A 15,453-nucleotide genomic window follows, 5' to 3' on the forward strand; every position below is an offset into this window, starting at 1 on the left:
ATCGTTGGTGATAGGATTGTTCAAAAACGGATATCCGAACTTTCGGATATACGAAACCGAATATCCGAACCTTTCGGATAGTGAAATCACTATCCGAATCATCCGAAACTTCGGATATCCGAACCTCGGATATATCCGAATATCCAAAAAAAACCTATTTAAATAACAAAAACCATACATCGTCTCCAAATCCAACAAATCAAACATAAAATTTCAAAAATGAATCTGCCATTTCTAACATTCATTAATCTTTTCAAAACAAAATCACTTGAACAGCTGGTGTCCATCATCAGCATCCGCCATCATCCACCAACCGCCGCCGCCGCCGCTCGTCCCTTTCAGTCTCCATTACATATGAAGGACAAACCTTGTTTACTCGTAGATCTCCATTCCATCTCCATGTCCATTCCAGATCAGATCTGCTGCGGCCATGGCAAATCAGATCCGTTGCCAGAATTACTCGTTTATGGTGGCTAGTTCAACCAGGTGAACTGAAGAATGGGGCTTGTGAATGGAGACGGTGTGGTGGACTGATGGTGAAGACACGACGTGATAGTCGCCGTCGTTTTGATTTTAGATCTAGGGTTAGAGAGAACATGTAGAAAGAGAATGAAGTCATGGGATTTGGGAAGGCAAGGAGCCACGTGAATGAGCAGGGAGCATATGTGTTTGAAAAGTCAATATATCATAAATTATCTACATGCATTCAAATATAATAAATAAACAAAAAATATTAAATTTAATATTTCGGATATCCGAACTATCCGAAAAAATTTAAAATTGATACCCGAATCCAAAATTTCGGATATTCGGAATTCGAATATCCGAATTTTCAGATATCCGAAATTTCAGATACGGATAATATGATAATTCGGATACGGATTCGGATAATTTTGAACACCCCTGGTTGGTGGTTCCGGTTACCTTTTCCACAAAATTGTTGTTATTTCGACCTAAACCCTTTAGATCTCAAGTTGTTGAAAACTAAATGCTTAATCTAGTGCAACATATAAGCAAAACCGAAAGCCCGATCAAAGTATATTACGACTTGCTGAAATAATAATAATAATAATAATAATAATAATAATAAATGTTAATAGCAATTGCGTTCAGAATGTGTACTAACAACAGGTGTTTAATCTTTGAGAAAAATGTCTCATATGTTGTAGAGATGCATATTATTTTTTACCAGAAACAGAAATAGGAAGATAAGCCTCAGGCAAAAATTGAGGGCCACTATCAATTGGCTTCCAGAGCCACTAAAAGCAGCATATTCATGGAAACTGGAGTTTTATGTATAGATTCTTGTTTTAAATCATCATCTTACGTTAATAAGTAGAAAGGTGTTAATTAAGTTCATATTAAGATCAAGATGTAAGGTGTTTAAATTAAAGTAAAAGATAAATAAATAAATACACATATAATGAAACTTTTATACCTCCCAAGTGAATCTGTAAATTAGGGTTTCAAAATGAAACACGCCACCAGGAACATACCGGACCCCGACGTCACGATGGCGGTGTTGATCTGAGAATGAGAGAAGTTAGCCCGTTTTCTAAAAACACGGCCGTTTTTGACGGTTGGCGGTTGAAACGGTAAATGCATTTTCATTTTCTTTTTTTTAAAAGCTTTTACTCGAAAAAAATCAAAACCCATCAAAAATCAAACCATACATCTACTTTTCATCGTTGCTTTTTTAAAACCTTCGATTCATCATCAGCCGTAACGCCGGTAGAAGATGCCCAGATCTGGGAATTGAGAACAAAATGTAAGGGAAAAAAACGATTAATAATGTCAGATCTAAGGTTTTTATTATCATTAGTTGTGGTGACAATGGTGAATGTGAGCTGCTGGTTCTATGACGGCTGTGTTATCCCAGTTTAGGGTTTGGGTTTGGGAGATAAAAGATGCATAGGGAGAAAGAAAAAGGGTTTGTGTTGGAAGCATAAGTGTGTTTGGAACTTTGGATCAATCGGTGGAAGAGTACAATAATAGGACTTAAATAAATTGTGGTGTTTTTGAATAAACGCTCCATCTTTTAGGGTGTATGTACCGGGCGGGAATATGGGGCGATATTGGGCGATTTTTTGGAGGAACACCGCCCCCCGGTGATAATTGGGCGAAAAGGGGCGGGGCGGCAAAATATTGTCGCCTGCGAAGATGTAAAGAAAATAGTATAATAATAATGCCGTTGGGTAACGGCTATATATAAAAAAAATTAATTTAAAAACTTAATATATATATCAAACTTTATCTAACCATTTTCACCTCATACACAAACACAAACATAAATATACCAATCATTTTTATTATTTTCATACTTCTTCAAACTCAATGAGTTCCCCGGATTTCACAAACTCTGCCGAGATTTTGGATTAATTAATAAACGAGAGTCGAAGAATTCATCAGATTCACCGACAAGTGGCGGAAGAGCATTTAGAGGTCACGAACGCGTTAGGGCCGTCGTCAATAACATGGTGTCCGGCTCTGCTCCATCTACGGCACCACGTAGACGGTCATATATCATTCGGGATCGTACGCAAGCGAACGCTCGTTTGATGAATGACTACTTCGACGACACACCTACATTTAACGACACTATGTTTCGGCGTCGTTTTCGGATGTCCAAGCGTTTATTTTTGCGCGTCGTTGGAGATATGGAGCAGGAGTATGAGTATTTTCAACAGAAACGCGACGCAAGAGGATATTTAGGATTCTCCGCCATCCAAAAGTGTGCTTCGACTATACGCATCCTTGCATACGGCAACACGACCGATATCAATGACGAGTATTTAAAGATGGCTGAGAAAACAACGAGAGATGCGTTGGAGAATTTTTGCATCGGTAATATTTAAATTGTTTGTATTAACTATTGTTTTTAATATAAATATTGTTTAATAATTTATTTGTATAGGGATAATACAATTATACTCTCGTCGTTATCTGAGGATTCCTACTTCAAACGACCTGACTCGCATATATGATGTACAATAAAGCAAACATTCTTTCCAGGCATGATCGGAAGTATAGATTGCATGCATTGGGAGTGGGCCAACTGTCCAACCGCATGGCGAGGTCAATACACCCGTGGTGACCATGGAGTGCCAACGGTTAGTCTTCAAGCCATTTGTTCACACGACCTCTGGATTTGGTCAGCCTTCTTCGGCTGAGTTGGGTTGTAAGGCCCCGTTACCGGTAACCCTACTGTCGTGTCGGATTTACTCATAAACACAGTTCTTCAAATCAGAGTTTATTAAAACTTTTCGCGGAATATAAAACGTCAATCATTTGTTACAAAACATTAAATCTTTTCCTTGATACCATAACACCAAAACTTTATATTTAAAACATCTTTACTTCTTTCTTCAGATGCCAGCCGTTCAATCCATGCCATATGCCATCCTCATGCTAACTCTATAATCAGCTCACCTGCGTGCATACTAAAAGTCAGCTACGCTGAGTGAGTTCTAGTTAATCACATAATCATACAATACATTCTTGCATTTCATACTTTCTTACCTTCATACTTTTATACATTCATATATTCATACTTTTATTCATTCATACTTCTATACATTCATGTATTCATGCTTTTATTCTTTCATACTTCTATACATTCATGTATTCATACTTTTATTCTTTCATACTTCTATACATTCATATATTCATACGTTTTAAAGAGCCTTTCGCCCTATAACCTCACAGATATTATAAGGGTCTGGTCCCTAACATCACAGATATTATAAGGGTCTGGTCCCTAACATCACAGATATTATAAGGGTCTGGTCCCTAACATCACAGATATTATAAGGGTCTGGTCCCTAACGTCACAGATATTATAAGGGTCTGGTCCCTAACGTCACAGATATTATAAGGGTCTGGTCCCTAACATCACAGATATTATAAGGGTCTGGTCCCTAACATCACAGATATTATAAGGGTCTGGTCCCTTGTTTTCGAATATTAGAAGGGTTCGATTCCCTCTTCGTCACCATACAACCATACATCATACCTCGAGTATTAGTAGGGCTCGGTACCCTTTTCGTAACCATACATTATCATTTCTTTCTTCTATTATCTCTATCATGTTCATACACATAAACATACATATCATACTTACCTTACACATAGTGTTACAACCTGACAGTACGTGCAATATCCGAAGATCGTTCACGTACCATCAAGCAATCATTCCTATATATCATATCATTCACATAAGGCATACACTTATCTCTTAGGATAAGCGTATTAACAAACATATCGAGTATGCACACAGCCCCGAAAACATAACACATAAATGGGGCTAGAAACTCACCTGGATCCTGTTACGCTCGCCGTTGATCGTAATTCCTTTCTTTAACTGGGCTCGGCTAACTGTATAATATTTACATATATCAATTAACTACTACTACTCGTTTTGTATTTCTATCTATATATGACCCACAACGAACGGGGGTCCGGGGGCAGCGCCCCTGGCAGCGGGGTTCTAGGGGCGGCAGCCCCTAGCGGGGTCCAAGGGGCAGAGCCCCTGGCTGGGGTTAAGCTGCCAGGTCAGCTTGGAAAAATTTTATTTACATTAACTGCCTTAACACATTTTCCATTAGGTTTTTAATTTATTTTCTAAGCGAACTTCACTTTAGGCGAAGTTAAACCTTAGGCGAACTTGGCTTCAGGCGGAGTTTAAACCTTAGGCGAACTTGGCTTTTAGGCGAAGTTAAACCTCAGGCGAACTTGGCTTTTAGGCGAAGTTAAACCTCATGCGAACTTGGCTTTTAGGCGAAGTTAAACCTTAGGCGAACTTGGCTTTTAGGCGAAGTTAAACCTCAGGCGAACTTGGCTTTTAGGCGAAGTTACCATTTAGGCGAACTTAGCTTTTCAGCGAAGTTGCCATCAGGCAAACTTGGCTTCAGGCGAACTTATCATCAGGCGAACTTGGCTTGCAGGCGAAGTTCATCAGGCGAACTTAGCTTGCAGGCGAAGTTCATCGCTTGAAGGCGAAGTTGCCCAGATGAAGGCGAAGTTGTCGCGCTGCAGATCTGTTTGCCCATAACTCCTTCGTTTCTTAGCCAAATAACTCGATTTTGGTACCCACGGAATCGTATGATCGGCGCCTACAAATCCCAACCATCAAATCGGCCTAAAATCGACGTTTTAGGGGTCCGATTTGGGCAGTTGGGTTTCGGGTCCGGTTAACCCATCCAATCCTAACCATTTTCAGTAATATTAGCTTTGTTGGATTAGTTCTTACCTTATCAACTCAGATCTATTCAACAGAATCTCGGGTCTCGGCTTCGAATCTCGGTCGGTTATGTGTGTGTTTTTGAGGAGTGTAAAAGAGAAAGATGGAAATAAATGATATTTTGGGCTTGGGATGGGTATTTATCTCTCTCAAGCCCACGGACCCAAGGCCCATTCTCATTTAACCCATCTTACGCAATCTAAGTCCAAGACCCACATACATTTCCCAACACTAGCCCGACCCATACCAACTCCTATTCTATTATTTATTTCCTGATAACCCGAGTAATCTTTCCCTCTATTGTTAAGTAATATAATTAATATTATCTCGAAATTTCGGGATGTTACATGGGTCCAACAACGACATAAACGTTCTCAACGCGTCACCCGTGTTAGAGTATTACATCAGCCGTAGCATACCGGTCTTACCGTTTTATGCCAACGATACCTTCTATCGTCACGGATACTATTTGGGAGATGGGATATATCAAGAGTATTCGATCATCGTCAAGACGTTTCAAGACCCTATCGAAGAAAAAAGAGATTATTTTAAGAAGAAGCAAGAGTCCGCGAGAAAGGATATCGAGAGGTGTTTCGGGGTTCTGAAAAAACATTGGCATTATGTGAAAAACCCTTGTCGTGTATGGACGTTGGCAAAAATGAGCGATGCCATGTATACGTGTATCATATTGCATAATATGATTTTAGAAGACGAGGGAAAAACAATATGTCAACACTATATACCAGGAAGCGTTCCAGAACAGTTCCCTGAACCAACCCAAGACCAACGAACGTATAACATTCACCAGCTCACATCAAGTGATATACATACCAACTGAAAGCGGATTCGGTTCAACACGTGTGGGATAATCGTCCTGAGGAGGACGAAGACAAGTACGAGGACGAAGACAAAGACGAGGAGGAGGACAATGACAACGAAGGGGACGAAGACGAAGATGAAGACGAATAGATTAGTTTTTTTATGTATATTTTTATTTCGGTGTGTATTTTTTATTATAATTTATTTTTTAGTTTATGTATTTTTTGTATTTATTTTTTAATTTCAATACATTTTTATTTAATTATTTAAATAAATTGGTTCTTATTTAATTATTTTAGTTATAAAAATAAAATAATCCCATTACACCCTAAAAACAAATTTCCACTCCATACTGACTGGGCGCTACGTGTCACAATTCGCCCCCAATTGTAGTCCCTCCACTACACATAGCCTTATGGAAAACTACAACCAACCATTGCAATCAATAATTACACCCATATTTCTGTTTTGAGATTTTTTGTTTTATTTTTTAAACTTAATTTTTTTTTTCTTTTTGAGTTGACCGTTTGAGAATTTTATTACTTTAAGCATAATATATACTGGTTGTTTTATAAAAGAATTGAATATTATTCATCATCATCACTAGTGATGATAGTTCGTTCTCTAACGAGAATGCAATCAATGATGCAATTAAGCGTGGTTTAACTCGCGATCCAGTTTAAGGAACATGTTACTCATCATTCGCGACCAAAACGTGGCCTCACCTTCAAATTACATGAACGAATCAAATACAAATATGGCCTCAATGGTGACAAATTAAATATTTTATGTCAAAAGGTTTTATTTTTTTAATGAAGTATTTTATGTTTTTATTAAGTATTTCTAGGTTTCGTTTTAGTTTAGAAAATAATTAAATAAAAAAATCTCATTATTTAGCAAAAAATTTCCATACTAACATAGCGTTCACAAGGCTTAAAATGCCTTTATGGACTTGAACCACTATACATGGCCTAACAAATACTTTATTGTTTACCATCGCACTTCTAATTTTAAGAGTTATGTTCCTCCACTCCGGCTAGACCGTGTTGTTTTAACCGGGTCCATCCTTTGAATGTTCCCCCTGGAAAGCCATACCACTGACTGTCACTTGATAGTCGTTGTGTCAACTCAAAAACAAAACTCTCTGACGTAACACATGGTGGGACGAAAACCCAGGTTGGCTCGGATTTTGAGCTAACAACCTCGCAAGGCGTAACTCAAATATTTCATTGGCATAATTCACCAAATATGACACAAGTGAGAATCGAACTTGACTCTTCACTAAGAACTCAAACATCCTACCATTAAGCCACAGTTTTGATTAGAATACACAGGGACCGTGGAGAAAAGAAATTTGAAATCCTTAATATAATAATATTAGGATGGAATCACATAATTCAAAATCAATCTCATTCCAACAATCCATCAAAACACCCTTAAAAATTATAAGTATATTATTAACTTTCTTACAATAAAAAAAATAAAAATTCAAAAAAATATATAATTATTGAAAATGAATAATTTAAAATAGCTCCGTAATACGAATATAAAAATAAGTTTTTTTATATTGTTATCTAACTATATAAAATAACTTATTTACATTGAAGATTGTGTTATTTGAATTATTCAAACAAAACATGAATGCTACCATTAATTAATTTGTTTTATTAACTTATTTGCAATATATTATTTTATTAAATATCATTAAGAACACAATTGACAGTTAAGCATTTGAAATGAACAACTGTCTTACACTCTTACTTCCTTCTATATCACCAGGCAAAACAATTAATAGTTATAACCATGGTTTAAAAACAACAAACCATTTATTATTCACAAAACACACGTTTATTTTATACTCTTTTTAACTTAAAAATTAATCAAAGAAAAGCCTGTCACACAATCACACTGAACAAAATTAATAACTTTGATTCCACTTTACATATATTTAATTAATATATTTGATTCTGGAATATCCTATTAAAAGCAAATGTTTCATCGTATCTGTAAATATCACGTGTTGAATAAAACGCAAAGGACCAAACCGCCAACCATTTAAAAACTAAAAGGGAGTAAAATAAAAATATGTTGAAAAATGGAATCACAGATTCATAGAAGCAAAAGTCAACGGTCAAACACGCCAATATTTCTCCAATCCTTCCGCTCTTCATATATTCACCACACCAACCCCTCATTTTAACATCCATCAATAATATTAATATCAATAATTATAATAATCTTCTCTGCTATTGCCGGAGAATAATAATATTATTATTGATGGAGTGTTCTGCCGACACACTGGCCGCCATGCTCGGCCCAAACATCACCAACGCCGTCGGCGCCGCCACCCTCATATGCAACAACTTCAACACCGTCTCCGACAAGTTCACCGACACTGCGTATGCAGTCGACAGCACATACCTTCTGTTCTCGGCTTACCTCGTATTCTCCATGCAACTTGGGTTTGCCATGCTTTGTGCCGGCTCTGTCCGTGCCAAGAACACCATGAATATCATGCTCACTAACGTCCTTGACGCTGCGGCTGGCGGGTTGTTTTATTACTTGTTTGGATTTGCTTTCGCGTTTGGGACTCCTTCAAACGGGTTCATCGGAAAGCATAACTTTGCTTTGAAATCAATACCGTCTTCTGATTTTGATTACAGTTATTTTTTATATCAGTGGGCGTTTGCTATAGCTGCTGCTGGGATCACATCTGGATCAATTGCGGAAAGGACACAGTTCGTTGCGTATTTGATCTACTCGGCTTTCTTGACCGGGTTTGTGTATCCGGTTGTGTCCCATTGGTTTTGGTCTGTCGACGGGTGGGCGAGTGCATTCAATTCGGATAATTTGTTATTCGGATCTGGCGTGATTGATTTTGCGGGATCTGGTGTGGTTCATATGGTTGGTGGGATTGCAGGGTTGTATGGTGCATTAATCGAAGGCCCCCGGATCGGGCGATTTGACCATAGTGGTCGCTCGGTTGCGCTCAGAGGACATAGCGCGTCTTTGGTGGTTTTGGGGACTTTTTTGTTGTGGTTCGGATGGTACGGGTTTAACCCGGGTTCGTTTAACAAGATTTTGGTTGCGTACGAGTCGGGTCAGTATTATGGTCAGTGGAGTGCAGTTGGTAGGACCGCAGTGACAACGACCCTGGCTGGTTGTACCGCGGCCCTAACCACTTTGTTTGGAAAAAGAATATTATCGGGACATTGGAATGTGGTCGATGTGTGCAATGGTTTGTTAGGGGGTTTTGCAGCTATAACTGCGGGGTGCTCAGTCGTTGACCCGTGGGCCGCAGTGATATGTGGATTTGTAGCTGCTTGTGTTTTGACCGGGTGTAATAAATTGGCTGAAAAGTTTAAGTATGATGACCCGCTGGAAGCGGCTCAGCTCCACGGTGGGTGCGGTGCGTGGGGGATTATATTCACGGCTTTATTCGCAAAGGAGAAATATGTGATGGAGGTGTATGGGGGAAAACCAGGTCGGCCATACGGGTTGTTTATGGGAGGTGGGGGAAAATTGTTGGGTGCACATGTGATCCAGATTCTAGTGATATTCGGGTTCGTCAGTGCAACAATGGGGCCTTTGTTTCTGATACTTCGTAAGCTTAAATTGCTAAGGATCTCTCCAGAAGATGAAACCGCGGGTATGGATATGACGAGACATGGTGGTTTTGCCTATGTGTACCATGATGAAAGTGATGATCCAAAAGGCCTCCCCATGAGGAAGATTGAACCGGCATCTTCAACTTGATATGTTGTTTACTTCCTAAATTATTGTTTGGTGTGATTTTAGTTTACTATGTTTTAGTACAAAAGTTATTTCATCTACATTATTATTCAAGCCTTTGACTTGTTTGCATTTGAATATTTCTATGGTCTTGATCCGTTTTTGTATATTGTTCACATGGTAGTTCATAAATTTAAGACATAAAATTCGTAGTTGATTTGACTTTTTCAATGTGATTTGCTATCTTGTATGTTTGGATATATCACCGTTTTGCAAAGAAACCTCCCAATTCCCAAATATTATGATCTATCTCTATGTTTGTGTATTTGATCTTTAGGTTTGTTTAAATAGTTTCAATGATCGATATTGATTCATTCTTTTATATAGCAAATTGTTACGGGTCAATCTTCCTGACTTCTTGTGGTGCCTGAAGGCCAACCAATCCATTCTGATTATGATAAGTGTCTATTGGTTTCGTTTTCCCTAGAATCATAGATTAGCAACAACGACTCATGATAAAGAGGCATGTATGTGTAGATTATCCTGTTGAGGCTGTGCCCGATAAAGTCTGTGACTAGCTAACAAACACAAACATTCAAGCATAGCAGTGATAGCACGCAATCCGATCTTCAAATATTTTGGTTTGTGATAAAATGCTATGTTTGAGTTTTACATAGGCATGCATTATATCAAGAATCATGTTTGGCACTTTCAACACCCATACATGAAAAAGTGGATTATAGGATGATACACTAGTAAATGTCTTATAAGTATTGCATCTTTATTGGCTAGCTATTGTTGATAGGACATTTTTTTTATAAGAGCATGTGTTTTATAAGAGCATGTGTAGTGGAAGTCATCTCCTGCCTTCTTCATCTTCAAAAAGCCTCTACATTGTGAAAAATGATAGTTACTTGTATCTTTGTCAATAGTAGGCATACCGTACATTATGGACATAAAAATATACGTGTGATTTTTCGAAGGCTAGTATTAGAAAAAAACAAAAAACTGGTTTGACATCCATCTAAACGATCCTGCCATCCTGGTGGTTGGTAGCAAACCATATTTGTGTATTAAAACAGATAATTTCATGACAGATATTTATGTATTGCTTATTCTTCTTCCCAACTCTTTAAATCTTCAATATAATTATGTTGGGTTTCGGTGGTGATCAGTCAAAACTTATTTATTAAAACCCGGTTCAATAAACATGACAAATAAGAATTAATCCAATTAATTAATATATGCGCAGCGGAAAAGTAAAGGAGTAATCAACACCAAAACTAAACCCGACAGGATCCGGTTACATACGATACGAGCACGGTATAAATATAACAATTAATCTATCTAATTACCGATGAGATAAATATACCTTTGTGGTTAATAACTAACCATTCGAGACACCGAGGTACAACAAACTAGCGCTAGGTGACGAACCGAACAAGAACATATGGTGGTGGCGTGTAGGCGGCACCGACAACGCGTAGCATCGCTATCGGCAGCGAGCAGCAGCGGAGGCAGGTCGCATAGTGGCGCGGCACGGCATGTCAGAGACGATTTTTCTTCCAAAACATGGAGTAAGAAAAATTAGGTTATCTCTTTATTATTATGATTATGATAATATATAATCATAATAAGATAACAGCCGGGCCTCAATATCCAACTCGATCCAACTCCCGTTTAAAGCCCGAATCATTTTATTTAGCTAGTAAATAAACATAATATTTATATTTAGTATAAATAATAAATTCGTTTTATGTTCGTCATTACCGGTTAAGCGAGTTAAGCGGATTTAATGTTCGTTGCCCAAGGTGTAACTCTTACGGTTCATAACTCGGCCGGCCGCGTTAATTTAATCGGACCGGTCCATACTTTCCAACAAATTATTGTGTTCACACCTATGAGACTTTTCTTTCTGGCATTAACATATATACAGCCACTCTTAAATAGGTACACATAATTTGTTGTCCCGATTAGGGCTACTACTTTCTCTGTCTTTGTTGAAGATGTCAAGTTTCTAGGTTTGTGTGGTTTAAAAACAGCTTAAATTGTAAATTGGTAGAGTGTAGATTGGTTAAGTCGAATAACTTGAAAATCGCTTTGTTGAACATCTCAATGACATTTTTTTTATTATAATCCATAAAATGGTCAGCAATATTTTGTGATTGCTTTCTCTTTGATATCATTTTTAATTTCATTAAATAAACATTTTATTATTGGAATAATATATAATTAACTAATTACCAAAATCAACCCTAAGTAACAAATTCAAGTATGTGACTTATGTTAACCCTTTTAGTTTTAATAGGAAAACACAAGTGTTTAGGGGGTTTGGTGACCCAGTGATAAAAGACAAAGTTTCTTAAACATCTAAAGATCATGAGTTTTAAAAAGTACAAAAAAAATTTGTCTTTCAGTGAGTTATACCACATGTTTTAATTTAATTTATGAATTCATAAATAGTTCGTTGTTATTATGAAACAACAAATCTAACTTACTCCTATGTTACATCTCTTTTTTGACAACACTTGTTTTATCAAACATTTTGAGGTTGCTTGGCTAACAGCCTTTTGGTAGTTGATTGTTTTCGTTAAACATTAAATTACTTATGGATGAAAAGTAAAATTAATAATGTTTTGGAAAAGAAATTTAAAAAGTTATGATGTTATAAACAAAGTTAGTCGTAAAAACGATTATTTTACTACCACAAATGAATTATTATTTGAAGAGAAAAACATAACATAAAGTGCAAAATGTAGGCCGCCTTTTTGAAAAGAAAATTAGTAAGCAGATTATAAAAGTCGGAAGTCTAAAGTTGGTGTAATTATACTTTTCAAAAACAAATTAAAGTAGCATGTTTCATTTTTTTTTATTATTGTTGACAATCTAGATAAGCATGCATGTCACAAGGAGACTAACTATTAGTTGATTTGGTACGACCACTCGGAAAGGTAGCTTTGTGGGTGTCGTCTAGCAGACGAAGCTCGAGCGAACAAGGAGCAGGTGGACCCACATCGTTGTGGGCTCAAAGCGTGGATGGCAAGTCCATGAATCCGGATGAAGAGCGACAACGTGGGTGGGGCTCATTTCAAACGATAATATTTAGCTTTAAGAAAAAAAAATTATTTAAAACAAAGCCTTTTAACGGCTAACTTTTTTAGAAAAAGTTAAAATTTATAAATTATCATCCACGTATTTTCATACTTTCACACGGACCATTTCTTATTTTTCTCTCAACCACCATAGCATGTGATTTTCATAAAAAAAACCACCCATTTTCAACAAACAAGTTGATGATAACATCCAATTTCAAGAACTCTTAAATGACATCACAACTCCAAACACAACCCCCCCCCCCCCCCCCTTTCTCCAAACCTGGTTAAATTTCAGCATCTTTGTTTCTTGGCCAATTACAACAACCAGGTTTTCCACCCTTCGAAAACCTGAACTACGAGTTTCAGAATTATCAACATGTTCAAAATCTTTAACTTCAATTTTCACCATGATATCTCGGCTGTTTTTAATCCGTACACAAAGATTTCATGCCCTATATTTACTCAGTTGTTAGGATTTGTTCCCATCCTAGACTGCTTCATTGAGTTTCTAAGGCAAAAGTTGCAACAACTAGATGGATTGTGAAGAAGTTCTAGCCCATGCATACACTTACATCTCTGTAAACTCCTACTCGATTCGTCAAAAAATTAAAGTCACAATGGCAAATGATGGCAGGTCATGTTAACAAGTTTACTGAGTTTTTCAACCACAACACAACGTGCAAAGAAAAGTAGTTAAGAGTACTAAGAAGAGATAAAGGCAGTTTTTAGGTACGAGCATGTTTGGAATGTCGTAAAAACAATTCAAAGTTCTGAACCGTCCCCCTTTCAAACCAAATGGGACTATAGCACAACAGCTCCTGACACACACTGCTCTAGTTACGGATGAGGAAATTGCGATCAATCTCGTTAATGAATTTGAAAAATTGCCTCGCCCAATCGGCCAAAATAAGTCAAAGGAAAACGCAAAAAGGAGAGCGAAATGCTATCACAAACTCACCAAGCAAATGCAAAAACTTATGGAATGAAAAGCGGTAGCCTTGGAAACCTTACATGATCAAATAGGACAATTTCTATTTAGTCAAGAGGGTGACAGTTTATGATTGTAGAAGAAATTATTGTTTTTAAAGAAGTTTGGAATCTGACTTTGAACTGAGTTGAAGCAGATGTGACAGTTTGTTGTTGTGGTTGTGGGTGTTCTAAATGATGATTACGGATGCCATATGAAACGTAACCCGAATTTGAGGTTAAATTCAAGTGCTAAAACATTTGTGGAGGGTTGTAGGACGGATATTCGATGTGAGACCAACATTAGAGTATTTATTAAATTTTCACGTGTGCAAGATGGGTATAGAATTAAATATCCAAACCGGTTACTGAAAACATATATCCGTCTATACGAATCGTACTCCCACATATTTTTCTTGTTTTTATTTTCCGTTGTCCGCCAAAAGAATAGTCGATTAATTTAATAATTTAGTTTTTATATTTCTAATTTGCTTTGTAATAAAATTGTACCAGATTTAAAATAGCAAGAAATGCATTTAGAAATATCTACAAGTTGATATTCTTGATATCAGACATGTATTTTGTCTAGTTTCAACTGAAATAATCAGTACTCATTTAAAATCCGTCCCATTATCGTCTAAATGATTGATAATTAAATTTCCTAGTAATAGTAATCCATCTCAAAAAATATATCTGATTTTAAACTGAAAATACAGTAAAAACAAGTAATCGATAAATGTTGTTTAGAAATAACGTTTTTATTTGATATTTTTTATTTCCGGATAAGAAAATTATATAAAAATAGTAAGTGATGTAGCAATTTTTTAAAAACAAATTAGTGAGTATACCTCATATCTCATATACTAAGGTGTTGTTTGTTTTTAAGACAAGAACTGTCTGCAATCTTATTTTATCTGATTTTATGTCTGCAACTGAAGATGTGGTCTGAAGATCTGCAATCTGAAAATATAATACTGTTTGTTTAATAAACTGAATACCGTCTGCAACCGAAGCCAATAGATATTTGTGACCTTCCATCAAACACTTTATCACTTAAGCAGAAATAATTCAACAAAATTAACTCAATGGACCGTTACATACCATGGCATTTCATCAAACACCTCATCTGCAATTACTCAAAAATATATAAATCAACAAAAGCAACCCAATACACACTCAGCATATTATCAAACACACATCTACAACAAATTAAACCCACCGGAATCCTGCCTTTTGACCCGTTCCTCCTTTCTTCTTCTTTCCCTTTGGAGGCTGCAAAACAACTTTAATAGCAGGACAAGATAATCCACCGGAATCCTGCCATTAGAGAACCGTCTAGTGGGTTTACGCGTGTCAAAATCACACCCATACGGAGATGATCCGCACGTGCAAGCGTACCAAGAAAGCTATTCGTCCCGCCGTCAACAGACGAGTCACTGATAACGAACAACGCCGGCACCGACGGCGGCGGCGGGCGACGGAGGAGACGTGGAGGTGTTTCTTATTGAGTGTAAAGATCTTTGGAAAAGTGTGTTTTTAGGGATCGAAGAGTGTAAAGATCTTTGAAAAAATGTGTGTTTTTAGGGGTTTGAAGATGATGTT

General features: G+C 37.1%; 1 protein-coding gene across 1 annotated transcript; it reads left to right on the top strand.

Moving 5' to 3' along the window:
* The first annotated feature begins 8,022 nt into the window (after window positions 1-8,022).
* On the top strand, window positions 8,023-10,021 carry LOC143586296 (ammonium transporter 1 member 1-like). Its single transcript, XM_077067863.1, has one exon. It carries the CDS (start codon window positions 8,336-8,338, stop codon window positions 9,812-9,814), a length of 1,479 nt encoding a protein of 492 aa, XP_076923978.1. The 5' UTR covers window positions 8,023-8,335; the 3' UTR covers window positions 9,815-10,021.
* The last annotated feature ends 5,432 nt before the right edge of the window (window positions 10,022-15,453 follow it).

Source organism: Bidens hawaiensis, unplaced genomic scaffold (assembly GCF_021521415.1).
Source record: "Bidens hawaiensis isolate Kalapana, Puna unplaced genomic scaffold, B.hawaiensis_p1.1 tig00034606_1, whole genome shotgun sequence".
Taxonomy (NCBI): Eukaryota; Viridiplantae; Streptophyta; class Magnoliopsida; order Asterales; family Asteraceae; genus Bidens; species Bidens hawaiensis.

Excerpts from the sequence above, each read along its gene's own strand:
- LOC143586296 (XM_077067863.1), top strand. The coding sequence starts at position 8,336 with ATGGAGTGTTCTGCCGACACACTGGCCGCCATGCTCGGCCCAAACATC.